General features: G+C 39.8%; 1 protein-coding gene across 1 annotated transcript; it reads right to left on the minus strand.

Moving 5' to 3' along the window:
- Positions 1-2,592: 2,592 nt before the first annotated feature.
- LOC146452388 (ATP-dependent RNA helicase DDX42-like) lies at positions 2,593-24,850 on the minus strand. The gene is made up of 20 exons (XM_085097916.1): positions 24,371-24,850; positions 23,609-23,756; positions 22,592-22,653; positions 21,938-22,085; positions 20,784-20,819; positions 20,192-20,296; positions 19,184-19,303; positions 18,219-18,524; positions 17,368-17,467; positions 15,067-15,114; positions 14,414-14,511; positions 13,813-13,906; positions 12,566-12,646; positions 10,697-10,798; positions 8,536-8,637; positions 7,673-7,746; positions 7,319-7,369; positions 5,896-6,006; positions 4,458-4,640; positions 2,593-3,186 (listed from the first exon to the last, which is right to left on the minus strand). Exons 1-20 carry the CDS (start codon positions 24,574-24,576, stop codon positions 3,040-3,042), a joined length of 2,322 nt encoding a protein of 773 aa, XP_084954042.1. The 5' UTR covers positions 24,577-24,850; the 3' UTR covers positions 2,593-3,039.
- Between the last annotated feature and the right edge of the window lie 375 nt (positions 24,851-25,225).

A 25,225-nucleotide genomic window follows, 5' to 3' on the forward strand; every position in this document is an offset into this window, starting at 1 on the left:
GTTAAAGGCCATTTTGACCCACCTACCGATTGTCTCTACTGACTGCTTTGTGGGCCTTACTATAACCGACTAGCAGTTGTGATTCTGAACCTCCTAAGGGTTCTGTTCTTCTTATGTTTTCTCTATGGGGGTAACTACACACAATCTCGGATCTCTAAAGGCAGTTAAGGTTATTGCAGGGTCGGAAAAACACGGTCTGGTTTGTTCTAACAGCTAAAGTTGTAAAACGGGAACGTGTACCGGTCAGGTTACGATAAAAAGTGAGAAAGGAAACAGGGTCACTTGTTTGCCCTCCTCCCCCCCAATTACGCATGCACACTTTTTTCGCCACCCCTCCCCCTCCCCCTCTCCTATTACACCCACGTGGCAGGTTGCTAACTTTCTAACATGTGGACAGTTTGTCGTCTTTGACCAGAAACTCCCGAATTTAAATGTCAGTTCCTTAAGGACGGTGCCTACTAATACAAAAGTATTTTTGTGCCGTTTATGACTATACAGGAAAGGAGATCTTAGCAAGGGCTATTGAAATAGAAAAAGAAATTTGGGGGTAACCACGCATTTTTCAGAGATAATTACACAATAACATTTCTAAAAAGCGCCAAATTATAAAGCATTGAATGACAGTTTTTCCTAAATAGAAGCTTAGTTATCTCTGCAAAATGCATGGTTACCCCAAATTTTCTTTTTGGATACCAAGACACTTGCTAAGTTCTGCTTTCTCTGCATAATTTTAAACCGCGCAAAAATATCCCCGTATTAGTGAGCACTACCCATAGGAAACCCGAGTATTTCGAGATGCGCAGAACGTATGCGCAGTAACAATAGTAGGTACCATCCTCGTTCCCAGAGCCTACGATCTTCTGGTCAGCGGTTGGATCGTAGGCCCTGTTAACAGCCGTTACCGGATGTCGTAAATTTCACGACATCCGGTAACGCACGCTCAGTGTGATATATTACCATTGCGCTTGCTCAGTATTATTATTACTTAGTACTGCTCAGTATTAGGAAGTAAAGACAAATGCGCAGAAGCGTAGCATTTTTCACCTTAAAGCGCATCAGGTTTTTGGCAGCTAATGAAAAACAAAAAAAAAGATATTTTTGGATGGACCCAGAGCCACTCGTTCAACAATTAAAAAAGAAAAAAACGTTGGGGCTCTGGGGACGAGAATGTAGTAGGCACCATCCGTAACGCTAGTCAGCCTCCGCCATTTTCGATGCCATCGAAATTATTGATATTGCATGGTGAAGCGAAATCTTATTCCTTTACTGTAAGTTGTGTTCCTGAAAGTATGTTTTGTTATCTTTAGCAGTTTCACAGTGATTTCGTTCATTTCGACACGCTGCGAATTAAATATAATAGCCAAACTCTCGCATATAAACAAAAAAAAAGGTGTGGCTGACTAAGGCCCTTTAAGTTTCAGCGTTTTAACAGGCCACAAACCCTGACGATCAGTAATGTAAAATAATACTGACGCCCCATGTCTTCGATTACCTGGGCAAAGGAGAGTTACTCTGAAAAATTCCCTTCAGTAGACGTGAAACTTAACTAATCTGTGCTGCCCCAGACTTGTAACATGTTCTAATACAATAAAGGAGAGTGACGCGCTTCGAACCGTGGTAATTGCACTATAAGTATTACGTCCTTGTTCACGAAGATTTGCGAAGAAATCCAGAGCCGGCTCTACAGTCGGCTGACTGTGCTTACTTTTCCTTTGAGTACAAAAGTTGATCCACCGAACCAACATTTGTTCAATTAACACATCATAGGGCAATAGTGCTATGGGGTGTTTTCATTCACGTGACTACCGGCCATATTGGTTTACTGAAACAAAAGAAAGTATTTGCATAGAAATAGAGTTCAATTCCCAGAGGTTTAGTTTGGGACACCAACATGGCCGCCATTTCTTTGTTTTGGGACACCAACATGGCCGCTGTGACGTCATGTGAAAACACTCTATTTGTCTTAATCATCAACCACGAGATAAAAATCCATGGAAACGCCAATCTTAAAGACTTTGGGTACATTGCGAGAAAGCTAGACTGCAGGCAGTCTCTCTTTTGCTCAAGAATCCGTGGGGAAGAACGCATACAAGATATTCGAAGTGCGAGTCGCGTGCGCGAACGCCGGAAGACGCCGCTACTCGCGGCTTTGCCGCTCGCGCGCGCGACTCCCGCTTCGAATATTTTGCGTTCTCGAACAAAAGATAGACTGCTCATAGTCTACGAGGACGCTTGCTATGTAGGTTATTCACAGGTATAAACTATCGATAGCGCCGCAACTACCGTCACTTCTATAGCGCGTCTCGCCGAGCGCTTCGCCATGGTAACGGATGGCGAAGTGGTGGGAGAGGGGAGGGGATTCGTTCGTACCACTTCATTCCAAAGACCGCTTTTAATACTTTTACATTTGAAGAGGCTATGAAACAATATATGATTGAAAAGTATAGTTTTTGTTTAATGACGTGACGTTTTCAGTTCCAGTGCAGTGTCGTACAATGCGAGGACGTAGGTCCTTTTAATGTTTCTAGGCCAAAATGCACGAAAAAGAGTCAATACCAAAAATACACTGCGTCACATAACATGAGTCTGCTCTTTCAGTAAAGGAAGCTTTATTCAGCATTAAAGGCTTGTCATGGTCCAGCTAGTTCAGCAACAACGCTTTCTCTTAAAAAAGTGTTCTCCAAATACACTAAAGCCAAGAAGGATCCCCGGCCACTATTTACAGGCTGATTGTTATCTGCAGGTGGTTAGTGTAAATGTCACAGTAAGGCTTTTAAACTACCCTCTGTTTCCTTTTCTTTTCTTTATCAGTAAAATTGAGAGATCAGCCTTTGCCCAAGGACGATTCCTTTTCCAGTTCGGTGTTAGCGACGGCATGTGAATTGCCTTAACCGTCAGCAAAGGGTCAAGCTAAGTCTAAGGTCGCCAATATGACCAGTGTCCCCATTACTTCTGGGATTTCCTAAAACAAAAGTTACTTTGTGGGAGGCATTGAGGGTCGCTGAGGGAGGGGAGGGAAAAGTGCTATGACGACAATCACTAAACAGGATCCCATCGTGATTTCTTGACCGGCGGTTTTGACGGAACAGGTTTTTCAGGTGGCTTGGAGGTGCTGTGGTGACTGGTAGCGTCCCATTTGTTTGAAGTGGACGAAGAGGCGGCGCAAAAGTGAGATTTGTACTGCGCCTGGTGAATGAGAGGAAGACAAACACGAAGTAAGCAGGTAGATTGTGATCACCCGAGCGAGTGTAGTCCTGAGATGGACTGTTTGAGGTGACTTTGACTGACGCTTCGACAAACTGAGCGAAAGACAACACAAGAATCAAGTAAATTGTGGAACGTCGGTAGATGGTATAAATGTGTCTGGTTATTGGCCTGACTGGTAAACGACATTGGAAGGTTAGTAGCCGTTCAACTCCTGTTAGGAGAATTCGGATTTTCTTTTCCCGTGAATTGAAAATAATTCTAGAACATCAAGAAAAAGAAATCAACTGAATTCTTGAAAAGAGCAACTGATGATCTTCTCTAGTGCATTTTGGAAACGAAAACACGAGACCTTGAAAAAAGTTAGCCGAACATTTTTCAAGTTGTAGTCCATTCTAACGCACTCACATCGGCAGCGAGAGACACGTATCCTTAGTCTCAGTACACTGGGGTGACAATCTACAGGAGATACACTCTCTTTTATATATAAGAATTTATTTTAAGAGAACATCGAGGCTGAAATTTGCAAAATTTTAAGAATATTTTAAGAAAAAACCCGAGGCTGAGATTTAAAAACAAAATAAATAAAGTGTTGAAAATTTGTAAATACAATACAATTATATGTTTTTAACTAAACCGTGTAAAATTCGTCCTTTCTCTAAACGGCAAAACTAGCCAATAAAACGGTAAAAACCTGCACTAGCTCGCTGGCTGCAACGAAAAGCGACGGCGCACGTGCACAATGTAACACGATACAGATCTGGGGCCAGTTGTTCAAAGGCCGGATAACTTTATCCAGTGGATAAGTCACTATCCAACAGTTTCAATCTGTGCAAAGATTTCAGTATTTTCTCCTGTACAAGCGAATATGCACACTCTAACCAGAGTTAAGTTTGAGAGTGTACGAAAACCTTGGACAACGTTTAACGTGAAGTATATTTTAGACCCTGTATAGTGCCTTATCCAGCGGATAAAGTTATCCGGCCTTTGAACAACTGGGGCCTGGACAACAAACACTTGTGATTGATACCGTACCCCAATGCATTCTAAAACGGAATATCATACACTATAATCTAAGAATATTTACAAGAATGTTTTCAGCCTAACATCGGCAGGAAAGTAAGAATATTCAGCCTGGGTCAGAAAGACAATATTCTTATACAAAAAATGAGTGTACACGACAGCCACTCAAACTAGCGCGATCTTCCTCTTTAGTTACTTTCGGTGTAAAATACCAAAACGTTGTAAAATACCTGGAAAGCAGCTTTCAGAGCTGACGTTCGATCGTTTCTCGCGGTGGAACCGAACACTCCACCAAACGATGGGGAAGAAGATTGATGAAAAGAAGACTTTGATGAAGACGACGATACTGAAGAAGAGTAAGATGGTTCTAGAGTGGAATACTGTGAAGCTCTATTATCACTGACGTGGGTATCCTGTGCAAAAACAAACAAAAATTAACGTTCAGAAGGCACACTATCGGTAATGCAAACACGGCTCTCTTGTAAAGCAATTTACTTAATCTATTATAGGTTTAGATAGTTTATATTACGAATTTTGTAACTAGCATTTTTATAAGTAATACCTAGGGTAACTGATGAGAATACCGTGGATAAATAAAGTTATTTGACTTTGACTAATGCACCTATCGATGTTGGGTCATTAGGGGGTGGGGAGGGGTGGAGAGGGCATGGGGGGGGGGGGGGGTTAATCCCGGGTAGAACGCCTTGCTAGCTTGCCAGGTTTTAGGGCAATTTCTTGATATTATGTTAACCACTATAGGGTGATGTATCAGTCAATTCTAGCAGTGTTCATCCCACCGGAATGGTGGGGCATTTTTCCATCATATCAACCCGGTAGGGTGGCGGGGGGGGGGGGGGGGAAGGGGGATCGGGCATTAGTTTTAACCGGGGCATTTGACGCCCACGTGATATTCACCTCACAGCATTGTTACTTGCTCTCAATGAGAACTGCATCAGCGAAAAATAAATTTGGGATTGGCTGTGACTGAGGAGGATACAACTGAAATGGCAGATCCACAGAACGACACTGAAACAATTCTGAGACAACACGATACAAGAAGACTTTTATGAGACTAATTTTGGCGTCAAATAATTTTCATCATTATGTAGGCGTTTAGAAATTTGCCCGTTTGTTCACAAAACATACTGGTGCCCAGGGGATCGCCCGAGTAGGGGGAGGGTAGGGGGAGGGGAGGGGAGCGGATGTGCACTGCTGGAAATGACAAACGCATAAAACAAACTTTTCAATACGATACTTTATTTAGACACGGCAATTCCATAAGCTTATAAATTAATCATTATCAACTAGAGCGGTTTTCAATTGAGTGTCGAAAGTAATTTCGCGTTTGCTTTGGTTTTTGCATTACTACGCTCTGTGATTGGTTAACATGACTCGTGCCAGTTTCTCAACCAATGGGAATCCACACCAAAACCAATCGTGTTTACGCCGCACGCGTTTTCCCGCGCTTGGCGCCAGTTACATGTATTTTCTTCGAATTCTGATTGGCTAGTTGTGTTGCGATTGGCCAGAGTAAGGTTTTGGTTTCACGATACTCAACTGAAAACCGTTCTATCGATCTACCTAACTAACTACAATTAAAACTATAATTTGTCCCAAAGGAACGTGCACCAACATGAAATTTTGGTTCATTATTTGCGAAAAACTTACTGATGATCCTTGCATCCCCAAGCCAGGCCTCTCACGCATGCGTGGTCTTCCCTCTCTGCCACTGGCCTTTCCTTTGCCGTGCCGAAAACGGGACTTGCGGAACCACGCATTCTGTAAAGAAAAAGAAACAATATATTGAGCTCAACAACGCTCTGATCATGGCTACCATGAATTCTTATCAACATTAACAATAAGCAATAAGAGGTTTAGGGGTTCTCCCCTATATAAGCTATACAGGCTGGGTATGTCCGGCGCCAAAGGGTACGGTTTTTGAGACGTATTGGTCTGAAATTGGGTACAGAAAACGGGCATGGATTGTACAGAAAAGGGTATGGATTCTAGAGACCAGGTTTCAAAATGGGTATGAATTTTATAAGCCAGGTCTGAAAAAGAGAACCGAAAAATTACAAAATTTAGGTCTGAAACAGGTCAGGGTTTAGAGAACCGAGCCGCACGCACCCCCTCCCCCCCCCCCCCCCGGGGCTAATTTGGTATTCCTAGAAATTCGGGCGACCCGCACCGTTTGCAACGTATGGTTGGTCGAAAGAACAAAAGAACGCACAACAGATCACAATGCACCCAACCCTAAAAAACAATACAGTTGCAGGTTATCAGGGTCCAATGAAAATAGAGCTTTTGAAAGGTGCAGCTCTACCGAGAAATTCCTGTAAGGAGTCTGGGTACTAGATTTGGATGCCACGTTACGACGGACAAAAGTTGGAGAAGACAAAATTTTGCATCGGCAAATGAATTTCCGTATTCCCCTTTTTATATGAACACAAAAAAGGAACAGAAAAACAAACAAACAAACATAAAAGCGATTTATCTTCGATTGAGAGCACCTTTTCGTTTTGAGAGATTTCAGTGCTCCGTGTCCGCGTAAAGGTACCGCGTTCATAAAAAAAATATTGTTTTGTTTTTGTAACTTTAGATAACTAAGGATTTGGAGAGACATTTCAAAATAAAAAGTAGCGAGATTAAAACATGACGTTTCGGCGACGACATGTCACCATTATCAAATGTAAATTATTATAAGTTTGGTAACGTTATATAAAAAAAATGAAAGTGTAACTTAAAACCTACGTTATCGTGGTATCAATTGCAACTATTTTACTTGTAACTTCTTTGCCATAGAGTCAGTTTCAAAAATACCCTGAAGAACAAAGGCCGTGTCCTCCGACAGATTGAAAAAACATATTTCCCCGACCGTGAAATCAGCCTTGCTCTTTCTTTGATTACTTGCTCATAAAAAATATACATGTGGTTTTTTTTATCACTTCTTGACATTTTTCTAACGGATTCAGACAAGTAAAAGAGGATTAATCACTAGCAAACATGCACCCGTGAGGAAAGCAACTAAGCTTCTTTCTCGTCACTTTCCGTTGTATTTTAGTATTTTACAAAGGAACAAACCAGTACGCACCTTCATGGCCATGTCCATCAAAGCTTCAGGCACCACTTGATTGGCGCCTTCCTGAAGGAGGAAAACAAAAACGTTTCAATCTTAGAATTAACAGCACATTTCCATCGGTTCAAGACCGTCATGGGATAAAATTTTTTCCCAGCAGGTAAGGGGTGGGGGATACTCCTGGCAGAGCCTTCCCATAAGAAACTTTATTGATTTGCTTCATTATTGAAAACATGTCGTTTTGTATTTTATGGCTAACTTGCAAAAAAAGGTTTGTTGGGTGGGCACGGTAAGGCGCGTCGCACTAATGTCTAACAGTAATAAATTAATTGTGAAAAAAAAAAAAATAATAAAAATAAGAAACCTTACCAAATTTCGCACGAGATCTCCAGAAAAGTTTTGGTCTGCTGGAGTTATTAGAGTGTATGCAACACCCTTCTCCCCTGCACAAAAAGAGAGAAAAGCGTAGAACTTTAACAAATCGACGAAAGTGAAGTCATAAAATGTTCTCAAACTCATTAATAATTCATGCAGTCAAAAGCCAATAAATGACCTCCATTTCGGTCAGGTGGATGAATCTTGATACCCCAATGAAACACCAGATGAAACACCACCAGGTTTTCATCTGAGATGAAACATGTTTTTCATCTGAGATCAAACATTTGCATTTTAATGAGATTAATTTTTTATTGTTTCATTTGAGAAGACATGTCAAAAACTCGGGCTTCGTGCTTTATCACGGGTTCCAAATACCTCGAAACAGATGAAAGCACTCGGCCTGCGGCCTCGTGCTTTCATCTGTTTCTCAGTATTTGGAACCCGTGATAAAGCACTCGCCCTCGTTTTTGACATATTACTTCAAAACTTAAGTGGAACCACGAGCCGCAGGATCTTTGGAAAAAACTAAAATCTCAAGTGAAATCACGTGCCAAGGGATCTTTGAGCAGTCAGAAGAAATCTTCAAATTTGACTTAGAGTACAAGATTGTGTACGAGTAAAACTTTTCAAATCTAGTTTACGTTGTCTAGATAATGACTTTTCACAGCAATCTTGTTTCTAGGGTCTCCTTATCTGCTGGCAAACAACAGGAAATAGCGAGAATTCTCGGGACGACACTGGTTTAAAATTTGAAAGTCGCACTCGTACTCGAACTCTGAAGGTCCTTAATGTCGGAAAATTGAACGTATGAAATAACTATATATACCATTCTAGATATTGGAAAGATAAATTACCCGCTCTGCCAGTTCGACCAATACGGTGAGTGTGCGTGTGAATGTCACGTGCAACGTCATAATTTATGACAGTTTTGATTGACGGAATGTCCAAACCACGCGCTGAAAAAGAAATAGAACTTAATGAGCATGCTGAATGTAGAACATTTCTGTATTTGTTGCCTTTTTATGAATTTTATGTGAAATGGATACGATCGGCCTGTAAGTAAAAGACCTGAGAAAATATCAGTCAGTTGTTAAAAGATAATGCTATTAATGGTTAAAGTTATAGTCTACCGATTAATTTCTGTGTTTTCATTGGAGAAAACACGTCACATGGTACAAAAACGGACAGCTGTTATCAGACAATAACCCTCGCTCAATTTTTTCCCACGAAAAAAACAAACCAAGAACGTCATGTTTGAAGTCTTCGTTGTCGTAATCCATTCACAGTCTAATAAAATGTATTATTTTTTTTCTGAAGCATCTCCGAGGGCCGGAATCTCAAATCCTCGAATCTGATTGGCTAATCGCGCGCTCGTAACCAGTCCAGCTTTTTACGATACGGACCACGGTCCGGATTTTTATCCGCGCTATTCGCGGCAAATTGAAATAATTGTTGCGAAAGTTTACAAACAAAGGCAACAGTTACACGTAAATAACTTCCCGTGGAAATATGGTCCCGCCCGGTAAATAACATATATGTATGGAACTAGTCAGCTTGCATTAATTTGGTTGTAATCATGCCTGGCCATCGCTGATAATTTTGTTTTTTCTGAGCGCGCAACAGCATCACGTAATACGTGAAACGCGAACGGCAAAAATGACGACGTGACCACGTGACCATTTTTCGCGTTGGCCGGTTGCCGTTTCTACGTGAAAACAGGTTATTTCGCGTTTGCCGTCTACGTGAGAACTACGGAAGTATTTCTTCCTTTTTTTTCTTATACATATAAGAAGTTAATTGTTGAAAACAAGTACCCAATTATTTTTCCGGCAAGTTTTTCATGTTTAAAAAACCCTTCATAACTCACTCCTTACTGTACTTTTCTTCATGAACTCATCACAGTGAGTCGCAAAAACAGTTTCATCGAAACTTGCAAAATTAAAGCTAAAGTCAAAAGGTTCACGCTATTTTACGTGAAACAGCAAGCGGCAAGGCGACGTTTGCCGTTTCACGTAAACGCGATGCTAAATCTGTCTATTTAATCGGAGCGTTATAAGATAAACAAACCCTTTCCCGGCCTGTTGGTATATTAGAGGATAATGGCTTCACAGTTTCCTCTAAATCTTTGGGCGCGTTCGTTGGGACTATTCCGAATACTCGGAATTAAAAAGACGGTATTTGTGTTCTCTCGGAATTAAAAAGACGGTATTTGTGTTCTCTTGGGAGCTATTCCGTTTTCGGAATGAACGAAATGTCATTCTGTTTATTCTGCTCCCAAAAGAAGAATGAACAGAATGGAAGGAAAAGCGTTTACAAAATCAGAATAGACAGAATACACGTTCTTTTGGGAAATTTTTGGCGGGAAATCCTACGCGGCCGCTCGCACGCGCAAACATAGTAGTTCTCAGGTCACCTCCGCCAAGGGTATTCCGTTTCCAGATTTTAGGAGCGTTCTTTTTCGAACTTGAAATTCCGTGTACGCTGTATTCTGTTATTTCTAAACCGGAATAAGAATAGCTAGAATAGCCCCAAAAGAATGCACCCTTTACTTCTTTGCCAACTGTTCATTTTCCTAGTTAATTATCCTCCAATATAATACCAACCGTCTGAAGGGGTTCATTCACAAATAAACGATACATTTTGAACACCTTGCTGGGAACTAACTAATGTACACGATTTCATGAAGCTGGTGGCTCAAGGCAAGTGTCACGCTTGGCATTGTTTCGCCGAACTTTTCTCGAAACAAAATTACGAGAAAAGTTCACGAAAGCACCGCCTTCAATCACATGCCACCAAGATATGTATCTCTGTGTTTCCCACAATTTTGCGTAAATCCGAGTCGCTACGAACAAAACGTTTGGCAGAACTTTCGCAGATGGTGTCGGCTCTCCGGACTTTTCCTCCGTCTGTACTCTTATTGAAGATGAAAATTAGCCAACGAGTGTTCGAGAAATTTGACAGTTATTGTAAATGATGTTATTAATTATTGATACGACAAATTGCATTACTTCTTACCTGCCACGTCAGTAGCCACCAAAACGGGGATTTCCTGCCTCTTGAAAGCGTTGATGACTTTGTTACGTTCAAATTGATCCATGTCTCCGTGCAGTAACACAACTGAAGAGAAACACAAGAAAAACAACAAATAACACACTTACATATGGTAAAGGTACATGAATGGTACCATTATTTAGGGGATCAAATAACCAAGTTTAAGGCTGGAGTGACTCAACTATCATATTTTTGCTAACGAAAGTTTCTAATCGTCAATCCTGGAAACCCAAGACAAGATTTTGAAAAGGTTTTCAAGGTCTTCGAGTCACAACCATATTTGGCAAGTCACGTGGTCAGAACAGAAAAAGGCCTTAAGCCCTGGTCAAACGGCGCAGGATAGTCAACGATAGTTGATGATAGTTAAAACTCGCACGCCCATTTGACCACCAACTATCATGCGCTATCATCGACTATCATCAACTATCATTCACTTTGAGCGTGTTCAAATTCTTCATGATAGTTGATGATAGTTTTTACCGTTTGACCATTCGCATGATAGTCAGTCAGCTGTTTTCTCCACCAGCGCTCTCTAGATTCATTTTCCGTTAGTTCTTCCAACCACTGAAGGATAACGGAGCAAGCTGCCGCCCTATTTCGCCGCGAAAATTTCATCCATGCGAAGTTTTGTAACTTAACTCGAGGGCATGTTTGCGATGTTTACACTTGACAGATGCCTGACACAAGAGGCTAACGGTAAACTATCGTCAGCTATCACGAGTTTCTTTGAGCCGTTTGACCACCCGCTTGATAGTTGATAATAGTGGATGATAGTTTTGACTATTATCAGCTATCACCGACTTTCATGCGCCGTTTTACCAAGGCTTAAAACTTAAACGGCACACGCTTATCAAAGTGCCGATAATAGAAGATCGCCAAGGTGCAAAATGTGACGCACTAATTCTTTGAATGTCGATTTTTTTTAGAACTTTATGACGTCATAAGCACGAATATAAATAAATAAATAAATAAATAAATAAATAAATAAATAAATAAATAAATAAATAACTTCATTTAAGTGTCAATGTATTTAGCGAAGAGTACTGATTGGGGACAGTTTCCAGATCGAATTGGAATTTAGAAATGTGGGTTTTTGAGGAAAGGAGAAAAACGGAGTACCCGGAGAAAAACCTCTCGGAGCAAGGATGAGAACCAACAACAAACTCAACCCATATATGACGCTCAGGTCCGGAATCGAACCCGGGCACCTATTTATCCATTTTCTTCAGTACCATTTCTTTATCTACAAAAACAGTAAATGCTTACGCCAGGTTATAAACAAGGCTGGAATTTCTCCAACGCGTGGAAGAAAAAAAAAATGGAACTCGACCCTTTACTCCGAGTTTTAGGGATTTTTCTCTCTGATGCGCGGAGGAGGGATGCCACTCGTTACACGCGTGTATCCTCCCACGCAAATGCTTTACACATTTTCCGTTAGAGTGGCTGGGTTCACTTATAAATTGTGTCTCAGTCCAACAGAACATCTGTAAAGGTCTGGATGCGGTTTACTCTTATTTGCCTTAATTTTTAGTGTTTGCTCTTACATTCGCCAACATGTTAATGTTAACTGTTTGCAGAAACAATACTGTCAATTCTTTAAAGGGTTTCCCTTCAGCTGTGGAAATACTCCTCTGTTGGGCAAAAATCACTAACTGAAATCACTTAATGACCATGCCTTTGCAGTAGCAAGAAGGATATTAGGCTGAAGCACACAAAAAAGAGGCAGGATCTAGTAATAACGACAACGCAATATTTTAGATCCCCTGATTCCGCAGTCCCCGGCCCCCAAGCATCCTAGCCTCCTTCATATCTCCGAAGAAGCGGTATAAATACCTTCAAAATCTTTGGTCTTCAATTTCCCAGCCAACTCTTCACTGTCCAACTTCTTTGTTACAAATATGAGCACACTACCAGCTGAAGAAAAGAACAAAAGCCTCAAAAGCGCCCAGGTAACAAGAACGTCAACAAGCATTGTTTTAAGCTCAAATCTGTTCACAGATGAACAAGCTCAGGGCACACAAACCTCCAGCGCACACTACTCTGGCGCAGGGTTCATTCTAGAGCGCGGCTTTTCGGGATTTCCGCGATTCGAAAAAAAATGCGCATAAGATTTGCGTGGACGCACCAAATGGGGCGTAAAAAATTGTGTCCATGGATAAGTCCTTTTTTTCTGAAATAAAGTATTCGAAAACATCACTGACGATAAGATTTATATGGCCCCCGCTATATACTTTTCTTACAGTCTCCGGCAATTGCCTTTCTCTTCTTCGTTTGTTTTTGTGTTCTTATTCTGCACTTTCTTCAGTTGCTTCTGAATAGACTGTACAAAGAATTTAATTATCTTTTGGGGTCCCCTCTCTTGGGTCACCTTCCTTGGAAAAGGGCCCCCTAAAATAAGCGAAGGGGCCCCACTAGGACCTCATTGGCCCATTTCTAGAATAGACTGAAGGGACATGCGCGCACTGTAAACGAGAGGGGACAAACTACAGCAAGCTGATTGCCTTGCTTCGCTTCGCGCGTAAATCAAAAATCGGATCAGGTAACTCAATTCGAATTCTGTTTCCTGCAGTGTCGCTAATGTGATGAGCTCATCGCTTTTCCTTCAACTTTTATAAGAACTTATACCTAAAGGGAGTTTTAGCAACGCGACAGCGACGGCAACGAGAACATCAAAAAAGCAATACGTTTTGTAACCAAAACAACAACTCTGCACGTGCATTACACTTTTTGGTACATTTCTTTGCCGTCACTGCAAGGCTAGCACGTGAAATTTCCTGATGCCACGTTTTATGGAGGACGTAAACACACGACGAAAAATTTTTGTTTCTCTTTCTTAACTTGACTGCGGTCTCCAAGAATTCATCTCCAGAAAATTTCACCCACATTTGACATTTAAAGTGAGTTGGAATAATTGCGACAGCGTTTGAAAAAACGCGGATTCATTTTAATAGTGACGTTCTCGCTGCCGTCGCCGTCGTCGTTGCTAAATTTCCCTATTAAGACGGTCAATCCGTCTGATGAACACTCCGCGTCAGACGGATAATCCGTCTCTAGTGTGAAAACGGCCAACGTTGCAGTACCTGATGTGAAAGAGACAAGACGTCTTGTAAGCCACGGCAATTTTTCAGAGGGTGTCGGTAAGATCTCCACAATCTGTGTCACATCTTCATTTGCCTGAAATCACAACCATCCACTGATGAGTTGAAAAAGTAAGGAAAGAAAATCATCATCTACAAAACATTAAGTTGGTGCACAAACGCTCAGAAACGAACTCTAAAATCTCACACCAAAGATATGCATTGTCAACTTAAGAAACAGAGAATTTTTGCACTGTGTTTATGGGAAACAGCAAACATCAGATTCTCTCGTTTACGATTCGTCAAAAGAATTAGTCAAGACACCAGTATCCTGCAAAATAATCCTGGCCTTTGATGCCAACGCGCAAGGAATCAACTTCAATTTGAAACGGGGACAGGAATAAGCGTCCGTATCATAGAGGTGTCCGTTTTAGAGAAGTAGGCTTTATATGGATTTCGGGCTCTCAGGGATCAGGTGAACTGTTCCTAATAGAGAGGTGTCCGTATTATGGAGGTGTCCGTGAGAGGTTCCACTGCATTGTTGCAAGCGACATTATATACATAATACAGTGGCAAGTTCGACAGTCGGTCAGTTTTGTCTTACCTCACCAAGTTCTCCGACAACAACTCGGATGGGATCTGTCAGAATGTCACGACAGAGCATCTCAACTTTTTTCTTGAATGTTGCACTGAAAAGTAAAGCTGTACACAAGATCAAAAAAGGAATATTTACTGTGTCAGGCAGGAATAGCGCTACATATAAAGTGATGATGTGAAAACCAATTTACACTCAAATCAACCCAGCTGCTACGACTGAAAAAATTAACTCTTTAGTAACAAACAAACAAAGCAAAAAACAAAAAAAGACTGTTGGATAAGTCTTGAAATCGTACAACATTTCTTTATAAACCAAGTGCCAACCCATACATAAAATTTACAGCCTTAAACAAAGAATTTATGATTTCCCTGACTTGAAGAAAAATTCCCTGATAGCCAAGCAGTCAGGTTCAAGTTTCCCTCTGTCCAACTCCTCGGCCAAGCTGACTTGTAAAAGCCATCATGTCTGCCTCCTTCCAGTTGGGATTTTAAACCTGTCATGTTTGATTTGATTACTTGTTTCCATTAGTTTGGGCGGGACACCTGTAAATAAGCCTGAGGTTTAGCTACGGTAAGCTATTTACAAGTGCATTTACATTTTCCCTTGAGTTTGAAAAACATTTGATCTGTTAAAATTGTTAGCTGGCATAGAGCTCTTACTTTGTCTGTCTGGTCGTACATTGCTTGCGATAGACCTCACTTGTGGTTCTATAGGTAAGAAAAACACAGAGCTTAGGGTGATTTACTTATGTGCTACTAGGCATGAATGAGGTACATACATACATATACATAAACTTTATTTACTCTCGAATTTCATAGTAGCTTACAGAAGCTGATACCTTCGAGAACACAAAAATACAGAAATACAAATGCACATAAAAGAGACTAGTATTTACAAATATATCCATATATCGTTACAAAATTATTCAGCGAAAAAAAATGTATACAGTCGAACCTCTTTATTACGGACACCAAGGGGACAGGGATAAGTGTCCGCATTATAGAGGTGTCCGTTTTAGAGAGGTAGGCTTTATTTCGATTTCGGTCTCTCAGGGACCAAGTGAACTGTCCGTAATAGAGAGGTGTCCATATTAAAGAAGTGTCTGTAAGGAGAGGTTTTACTGTATATAAGCAAAAGGTAAAGCCCTGAATTTTTCTCTTAAACTCTGTAAAAGCACTAGCACGGATAAAATCAGGCAGCGAATTCCACTGCTTGGCTGAGAAGTAAGCAAACGAACTAAGGCCAGAGCTAGTTGTTCAAAGTTTACTAAGTGACAAAATGTAATTACCGCGAAGATCGATAGGTAAAAGGTTGGGTGATTTACAGTACCGCTCTTGAAAAAGTTAACTCCCTCTCACGAGACACGATTCGCGTTTCGCGGGATGGGACTCCCAAGTCCCTCGTCTCGTCTCGAAAGACGAGACAGCCTTTCCGCGAGAGCCTTTAAAACTGTAAGTACCAAGGCTTCACCCCCTCGTGAGGTATAACGCGAGTCTTAAAGGCGATGAAAATCTATTTCGGTTTCAATTTCTTCCATTGCCAAGGCACAACGTAAAGCCTGCTCAAAAATAATCACCGAAACTTCGTACTTCAAACGGAAAATGCTACAGTCGGTAAATGTTGTTTTCAACCGTCGATTTAATTTTTAAAGAGTATCAACCGGTCATTAACTGTACATGACTGTACATAGATTCCTTTGAAGTAAAATGTAAGTCTAAGAAAAACTTTGAGTTCCCACTTTTAATTTTTTTTTTGTGAAGACTACAAAGCATAATTATGCGCTCCTGTGACTAAAATAACCATAAAATAATAAAAGATGTCTGCACGCAGGCTACCAGACCTACTGTAATGCTTCCCTTGAATTTCAATTACCATTTTTCTTTCTAAATGCCTAATCAACTAACACAACTCCATTCACAATCTTATACATGTATTAAAATTCTAGCTTCACTTCACTTATTTGTATTTGATGTAACCTCGTTCATTAAATGAATGATATTATTTACATCTCGGGTCAGCGGATTTCTAGAGAATCATAAATAACAATAATTTGCGGAACTTAGCATCGTCCGCAATTTCTACGACATTATGTGGTAGATTATTCCAATCTCTAATTGTGCGTGGTACAAAACTGAATTTGAATATGTTTGTGCGCGCATAAATTGTGGTGTAATGTCTATTATGCATATGTCTTGTCTTTCTGGCCCCAATTGTTCAAAGGCCAGATAACTTTATCCGCTGGATAAGGCACTATACAGGGTCTAAAATATACTTCACGTTAAATGTTGTCCAAGGTTTTCGTACACTCCCAAACTTAACTCTGGTTAGAGTGTGCATATTCGCTTGTACAAGAGAAAATACTGAAATCTTTGCACAGATTGAAACTGTTGGATAGTGACTTATCCACAGGATAAAGTTATCCGGCCTTTGAACAACTGGCCCCTGGTCGGTTTTGATAATTCATCCAGGGGCAGGATTGTGTTGTTATCTAATCCCTTCTTGAAAAGACAAAGTCTGTCTACTTCTCTCCTGTTCTTTAATGACATCCAACTGAGATCCTTTAAAAGCGTAGTGACACTGTCAGGGTCATTATTCTGGTAATCAGATGTTACAAAGCGCGCAACGTGCCTCTGTATCTAGCAAAAGACATAGAGGATATTACATGGCCGCGCGAAAAACGAAATTTCTCTTCGAGTGTTGAAAAATATTTCACGAGAAAAATATTCTATTTATTATATAAACACCAATGAAATACCAAACCATTTCATTTTCGCTGCGAAAGGCGCGATTTATTATGTAACCATAGTAACGGCGTTATTTTCACGTGTGAAAATAACGTGTTATCTTCACGTGTGAAAATAACGTGTTATCTTCACGTGTGAAGATATCACGTTTTCGCGCGAAAGCTCACTTGGTATTTCACTGGTGTTTATATAATAAAAATTGATATTTTTACGTACCAAAACCCATGTCAAACATTCTGTCAGCTTCATCAAACACCAGGTAAGTTACTCTTCGAAGGTTTGTGCCTTTTGCCTTGACATGATCAATCAGTCGGCCCTACAGGTGCAGAAGTACAATGCTTACACCCAATGAAACAATAATCAGACAGTCGTCTTGGATCACAACCTTTTCATATCCACTTATCTTTCAAAACTAAAGAAACAGAAGTAGTCTTGAAAGAGCAACAAAATCTGTGTTTGTGTACCGACCTAAACTGGTATTATTACTTTTGTAAAACTGGCAACCTGCCTGCTTTAACTTTACAATTATTCCAGGTAGCCAGCGTCCCTCTCTCTTCTTTAAATAATTAATTATAACTGTAATGTGACCAAATGGGGGAAAATAAAGCTTGTGTTGTTGTTGTTGTTGTTAACCTTGGCCATAGTTCTAGCATACTGAGTCAGAAGATGAAATCATAAACCAACCCAGGGCAGGGGTCCAAGGGGGATTGTCCCACCTCTTATTGGTAGAAAATACAAGGCCCTTGGAGCTTACAATTTTTCCTCAATATAAACACTCTTTCCTTCACCCCACCCCCCCCCCCCCCTGCACTTCCACAAAGTTCGGTTTCTACTACTGAGAAAAAATTAAAAAAAAGACCTGTAAGTATACAAACATCAAAGCATGTCTGTAGACATCTCCTGCTTCCTGAAAATCCAGCAGTAGAAATGGAAGACATCTGTGTAAAGGCTGCTCTTGAAACCTTACAAATTTTTAAATGCTTTGACGAAAACAACAAAAAAACAAACAACAACATAAGGCACTTAATTAATTACAATAATTTAACACCAGAGGTTACATTACTTACTGGAGTAGCAACAACAATTTCAGCTCCCTCCTGAAGAGCTTTGGATTGCTCATACTTGTTGCCACCACCAAACACTGCCACGGCATGAATGTTGTACACTTTTCCAAACCGTCGTGCCTCAACAAAGATCTGCTGGCAAAGTTCCCTTGTTGGAGCACAGATAAGCGCAATGGGTCCATCGCCAGGCTCAAGCTCGGGTTGGTCCATAATATGGACCAGTGCTGGCCAAAGGAATGCTGCTGTCTTACCAGAACCTGTCTTGGCGATGCCGATGATGTCACGGCCACTCATTGCAACGGGAATTGCCTAAAAGAGAAATACTTATTTACACGTGGCAATTATTTTAGATATTGACTTACGAGAGTCCATTAGGACCTCTTTGGAGATTTTAGAAACCAGCTTTTCTCACAGAAAGGGACCTAATATATTTCATCTTCTAACACTTAATAACAGGAGACTCAAGATCAACATGACCCAATGTCCTAAGTTCTGCTAGGATTTGAACCTTGTTTAATGGTCTAGATTCCACGAGTCTCCTGTAGCTCAGTGGTAGAGCATCCGAACTAGTAATCGGAAGGTCTTAGGTTTGATTCCTGTTAGGAGAACTCGGATTTTCTTTTTCCCAGTATGCCTGTGTCACTGACTGAACATTTAGTTACCATGATTAAAACATAACATCACATTTCTTTCACAATTCATGACAGTAATTGTTAATGATAATTGGTGGTTCCATAATGTTAACAATTATATTAAGTAGGTCCAAATAATTTCAAGCTCTAAGAAGTCTCCTATAGTTCAGTGGTAGAGAATCCAAACAGGCCATACAGTGATGTGGGAATGCAGGCAACAATATTTAAATAACTATTTTGGTTTCATGCACTCATTGGGTGCCCTTGATTGAGTAAGCAAAAGAAAATAATTTGTCAACAATTCCCCGACGGAAAGATGTTAAATCACTGCTATACCTGGCACTGGATGGGTGTAGGTTGTGTGTACTCTAACTTTCTGATGACACCCATGAGCTGATCATCAAACCCAAAATGCGCAAAACTGATGGATGGCCTGACGGGTAAAGCTCCTGACACCTGTCAATCAATGATAATAGTATTGGAAGTTGGTAAAGTGGCCAAACCTGTTGGGACCAAAATGGCCCTTTCTTACATTGTACATTTTTCAGATTTATTCAGAAGACACATAATCTCTCTATTAAACATTCCTCTCCAGTGCACCTGTCCTCTCTTTAGGCAATAAGATGCCCCCACACTCCCTGTGAAATAAACCTTCCTCCCCAATACATCCCTCCTCTCTTCAGACAATATGCCCCACCCTCATTCAGATGTAACCCACCACCCCCCTCTTGAGCAAAGGGATGACAGTGCAAAATTATCCTACCTCCCCAATACACCCATCCTCTCTTGAGGCAATATACTCCCCCCCCCCCCCCCCCACACACACACTTCCATTTAGGTGTAAACCCCCTTTGCCCTCTCTTTAGAGACTATGGTTCAAAATAAACCTTCCTCTCCGATACACCAATCCCTTGAGGCAAGACGCCCCAAACCCTACCCCACACCTCTCCTCAGGTGTAACCCTCCCTCCCTTCAGCAAACCGATTACCCCGTCAAATACTGTCTCCTCTGCATAGGCTCCTTCATAAAAACAGAAGCAAACAGTCAGAAATGGGAAGGAAAACGGAAATGAAGAAAAATGGGGCACGGGGGACGATGGGAAGAGTGAGTTTGTCTCTGCTGTAGCGTGAAAGAGACCTCTGTGGAGGAGAGAGTGTCAAATACAATGTACATGTAAGTAGCCCTCCTTATCTTGAAGACTACAATAATTATGGCACATGATTTTTCTTGCAGTTGAAATAATCAGTGCCAGTTTATTTTCAGCTCTACAGGTACCACTGAATAGAAAACTGAATCTTTCGATGCTGTCAACTCTTGAGTTGAATCTTTAAACTCTTTTCTTGCCTTCATTGCTAGCTTCTTTCTTAAATCTTGGACCTCATGGGTAGTCAGCTTAGAGATTTCTTCATGCTCAATATAGAAGTTCTTCTCAAATGCTGGGTAATCAATCTACAACAAATGAAAGAATTTTTTTACAGCACACCGTTGTTAATCTAAAAAATTAATGTTACCATACATGTAAAACAGTAGAATAATTATTATTTAAATGCGTTCAATGTAGAAAGAACACACTCTTTATACAGATTGGAGTCAAGATTGTACATGTATGGGACAGTCGATCTAATCAACTAATCAACTCTCAATATCATAGTCATGAAAAACCCTTAATAAAAGCACTTTACAAAACTTAACTGCAGTACAAAATGGTGCAGATCAAAAGAATGTGTGACTTTAACAGTAACTGATATTCCAATATTATTTTTTTTAACTCAATTTTCAATCCTCTGCTTGATAATCATGTTGAAAAGGCAAACATGTTACTTTTTTAAATTACATAATATTTTTCTACTTTAAAAGTGCATTACATTATACTAGAAATTTAGTTATCTAAATTCCACATCATCCTTAAATACAAGTTCATGTATATATAATGTACCTCAGAGTGATCCACAGCAGGCAGTGGTATAATTATCTGTGACAAAACAAGCAGACAAAGAAAAAAAAAAATTTGAAATGGACTTGTGCACGAAATTTAATGTTGCCAAGAGTATACATGTAGAATTTTTTTTTACAATAACTGTCAAAATTCCTGCACACTGATTGGCTCATAGCTATTGTCTATAAGAGTACAGACAATAAAAATGACGTCAGATGTACACGTAACATGCACGCTATTCTCAATGTGCAGTTCCAGAAGAAATCCATACCCACCCCATGGAAGGTCATTGGAAATTCCTAGGGGGAGGGGTCTTAAAAGTCAAAATTTTAGAAGCAAAGTATAACGCTAAACTGGAATTTCCTGGGGGGGATGGGGGGCGCAAAACAAAAAACCTTCCGTGGGGGGAGTATGGATATTTTCTGGAACTGCACAATGGAAAATAAAGCCAATTCCGCTTGTACTCTTTCCATGTTTAGTTACTGTAAAAAAAAATACAGACCGCAGTTTTTATGGTCTGTACTCTTATTCACCTTAATATGGTGTCATAAATGTTCGAAACTTGGCAGTCAAAACAAGCAGCCGCCACTTGAGTTTTGAACATTTTATTTTAAGAGTACAGACCATAAAACTGCCCTTGATTTGTTAATTATTTGATGATCCATGATACGATAAAATAAACCATGAAGATACTATTGAAATGGCGTGAGGTCCATATCGGGTAAACATCTTTGAAGTACTTGTGTTTACTTTTATTGTGGTCAGATATGTGTAGAGAAAAGATGAGGCCCACAAACTTGTAAAACAACTAGAACAAGACCAATTTTTCTCAATATGGAAATAACAAATAATAATGGCTCTTTGATAATTTTTCTAACATCAGCACTTGCCAGCAGGCATACATGTACATGACATTAAGTACTGATTTTAAGAGAGTCCATTCAAACATTTTTTACATGACAACTTTTTGTCTAAATTTAGCAAGTGATGGGCTGGCTTGTCCCACATAATACTGCACTGAAAGCAATCTTGGCAAACTGAACCAGCCTGGCTCATGCAATCGGCCCATTAAACAATGTATTATAGTTTTACAAAAGGACGTCGAGTGATTTCTGCTGTTAACTTAAGTACTGTAACAAAATAACTACATGTACCTTTGATTTTTCTGGGGCAATAGGATTGCCATCACTGTCATACTCTAGTTCTTCCTCATCATCTGGATAGGCGACTATTGGGGCATTCTTCACGTAGTTGTAATATGATTCCTGATCATCTTCCTCCTCAATGTCATCTCTTCTGATTCTGATGCAAAATGACAATGTTACATCAATTATGAATACAATATTTACATTGCATTTAGTAAAAATTTTAATAATTCATTTATCTTATTTACGATCATGTCCTACATGACAGCTTCATAATTAATTTTTGTAGGTTTTAGAATCTACAGAACTTACATGTATACAAAATTGGTTGGTAAAATTTTGTGAGTAAAATAATTTCCATGATGTTCAATCAGAACCATACCAAATTTGCAAAAAGTGCAAAACTTTCTGTAGTAATAAAAATATACAATTATTTTATCAAATGCAGACAACATGAGATACATGTAGGCAGCCTGTTTATCACAGAGATTACAATATAAGCCAGAACCACTTTTGTTACTACATGTATGAAGTTACCTGGACACAGACTTAAATGAGTACTTATAAAAATTAAAACTTGATTTTACCAAAGAAGTTTTAAGTTTTTTCATTCACAGTGCTTGGGTCAAATGCTACAATATACAGGCTAGCAAATCAACTTACCTTTTCTTTTCTTTTTCAATTTTCTCTTTCTCAGACAAATTTGCTTCCTTTTGAACTTCATGCTGACAGATTATGAAAAAGCGAAAAAACAAAGAAGCCAATCAACAAATTAAATTAGCTAATAGATGGAAAGTTCAAGGTCACTTAGGATCATTGCGATTGGCACCAAAAATATAAAAACGTTTTGGAAGAAACCAGATGGACCTCCAACTAGATCTGCATTTTTAGGGTGTACATGTACCTCCAAAAAGTGACCCTCTTTTCTCAAAGCTTTCCTATCTCCTATCACAGAAAGTCGCAAGAAAACCTCAGTCAATAGAAGGAACCATCTTTGCCAAATGAAAGACCACTTTCAAAACTGTTAAACACTGTACCATTATTCAACAGTCATCCATGCATATTTTTAACTTTATATTTCTGGAAAAAAATTGACAACACCCCCTGCTTCAGTTTCAGTTTATTGATTGCCTCACACACACAAATACAACATTAACAAATTAAACATTAACAAGGCAAGGTAAATGTAGCCCGAGGAAGCCAACAAGGCTTATATAACAGACTACCTTGGGTAATTCTAATGTTAAAAAATAATTTAATAAGTCTGTCATCGGCAGGACTTTCTATCTCTACCTGTTCATTGTTCAGTGTTTATTGTTACATTCAACTTGATAACCATAGAAGGACATACCTATACTTGTAAACAAATTATAAAGCTATGTGCCTGCTCTAAATTTACAATGTACAACTTTAGGCAGTTTAGCCTGCCAGTTTGATAAAAGCTCTCAACACAAATTTTTGCCAGTTTGGTTTGAAAAGAGTGAAAATGTTAAGGATGATGGCTGATTTGGGAAGGGAAAAACGAAATATTTTGGACTGAAACCAAGTGACAGTTTCAAAGAAAATGGTCATAAACCCCCACGAAAATCACAACCCCCCAACCCCCTTCAACTGTTGGATTTTGCTTAATGCACTTATTAAAATTCACCTTATTGGACCAAAGCTTTACTGCAATCTTACCTCAATTCCTGCCATGAATTTATCTAACTCATCTTCCTCATCGTCATCATCTGCCATTTTCTGATTGGACGATGTTATTTCATCTTCGTCATCATCATCATCAACAAACTTTGCTTCATCATCTTCATTATCGCTATCTACAAAGATCCTGCAAAAAAAAATTAAAGGAAAACAAGGAATCTTTTTGATTACTTGGGGATAAAATTATAGAACACAGGGCCCCTTATTTACATCTCATTGCATAAGAATAGCATCTACTATGTTATGCCTCGTTCTTCAGAACATGCTGACATATGTAAACAAGGCGGACCAAAGTGGCCTTATATTTTATACAGTAGTTGCTCCTTGCTTGGTAATAAAGACATTTCTGGTGGGGGAAAGTATTTATTTTTCCTTGATGGAGACCAGCTAGAAAAACATAAAACTTGATTTTTTAATAATGTTACAACAACTACAGTACCTTGCAAAAGTAAATTGGCAGTCTTGACTCGAAAACTTGATCCTCGATCCTCAAAGTTATTGAGAATCGAGTATCACGGTTCAAGGATTGAGTTTCAAGTATAGAGAGGCTCAACCAATTTTTAGACGATCTCGATGACAGATTGCAAGGAAATGAATAATTTTCAAACCTTAAACAATAAGAGAGAACAAAAGCGATTCTTGCATGTAAGCTTACATGTAAATGTATACAAGAAATACTTTTTTTTGTTAATTCCAACCCACTGATTTCCAAGGTTCGGTATGCTATAGCATTGTACTCACGGTTTTCTGGCTCCGGGAAGAGGAAAGGAAGAAACACCTTGTTGTCGATTTTTCTGGGAGAATTGCGTTTTCACGTTTCCACCTGGCTTTGCAACTGGAATCCCTTTCCCAAGATTATTCGGCAAGGGATCTTCTTTTTTTGCTGCCAGTGCAAAACCTCCAAAACCGAAGCCTCGTTGCTTGCCTGGGCCGCCTTTATGAAACATCGCGATAATATAAAGTAAGTTATTTCTTCCAGAAAACTTGAACAAAATATATATCGAACCAACTTGTCAGAGAAGGAAGGTTTTCGGCCGACGTAACTTGAACTTAAAATCGGCGATTATCTCATTTCCACGTCTTTGGATAAATTTAAGGAATCCTTTTTATACTGCTATGGTTAATATATCGCCACCTTTCTAATTTTGCTCCGAAAACACTGAGATTTTCGCTAGATTCTTGGCGAAAAGTCCTCCATTACTGTTGCGCAGTTTGACCTCGATCTAATATATGTCGCGCACGTTTTGCGGCAGCAACCGCTGATACGAATAGTATGACCCAGTCTTTTCTAAATTTTCTGATCCGCTCGGACACAGCAAATAAATAATTCCCTCCGTTCCCCAACCACCCCGCTCCATAACTTCGATATTATAAAAGCTATGACAATGACTCTTGGAGGAGAGATAGTTCGTACAAAGGAATTTCCTCTGAGATCCGCAACAAGAAGTGATAGCATCATATGACGTTGTAATTACGTAATGGTTTTTAAATGGCGGCCATCTTGAATCCGCCATGTTAGATTTCTGGATTTCCCAAAATGGATGGTTGAGCGGACATGTAAAAACCGCTACACCGCACACTTCTCTCCTACTCCTA

The sequence above is a fragment of the Pavona decussata genome, unplaced genomic scaffold, assembly GCF_977016875.1.
Source record: "Pavona decussata unplaced genomic scaffold, jaPavDecu1.1 SCAFFOLD_371, whole genome shotgun sequence".
Lineage (NCBI taxonomy): Eukaryota > Metazoa > Cnidaria > Anthozoa > Scleractinia > Agariciidae > Pavona > Pavona decussata.

Excerpts from the sequence above, each read along its gene's own strand:
- LOC146452388 (XM_085097916.1), bottom strand. The coding sequence starts at position 24,576 with ATGTTTCATAAAGGCGGCCCAGGCAAGCAACGAGGCTTCGGTTTTGGA. Across the intron at positions 22,654-23,608 it reads AATTCATGGCAGGAATTGAG|CATGAAGTTCAAAAGGAAGC; the intron begins GTAAGATTGCAG and ends ATAATCTGTCAG. Across the intron at positions 18,525-19,183 it reads CTACACCCATCCAGTGCCAG|GCAATTCCCGTTGCAATGAG; the intron begins GTATAGCAGTGA and ends TTTCTCTTTTAG.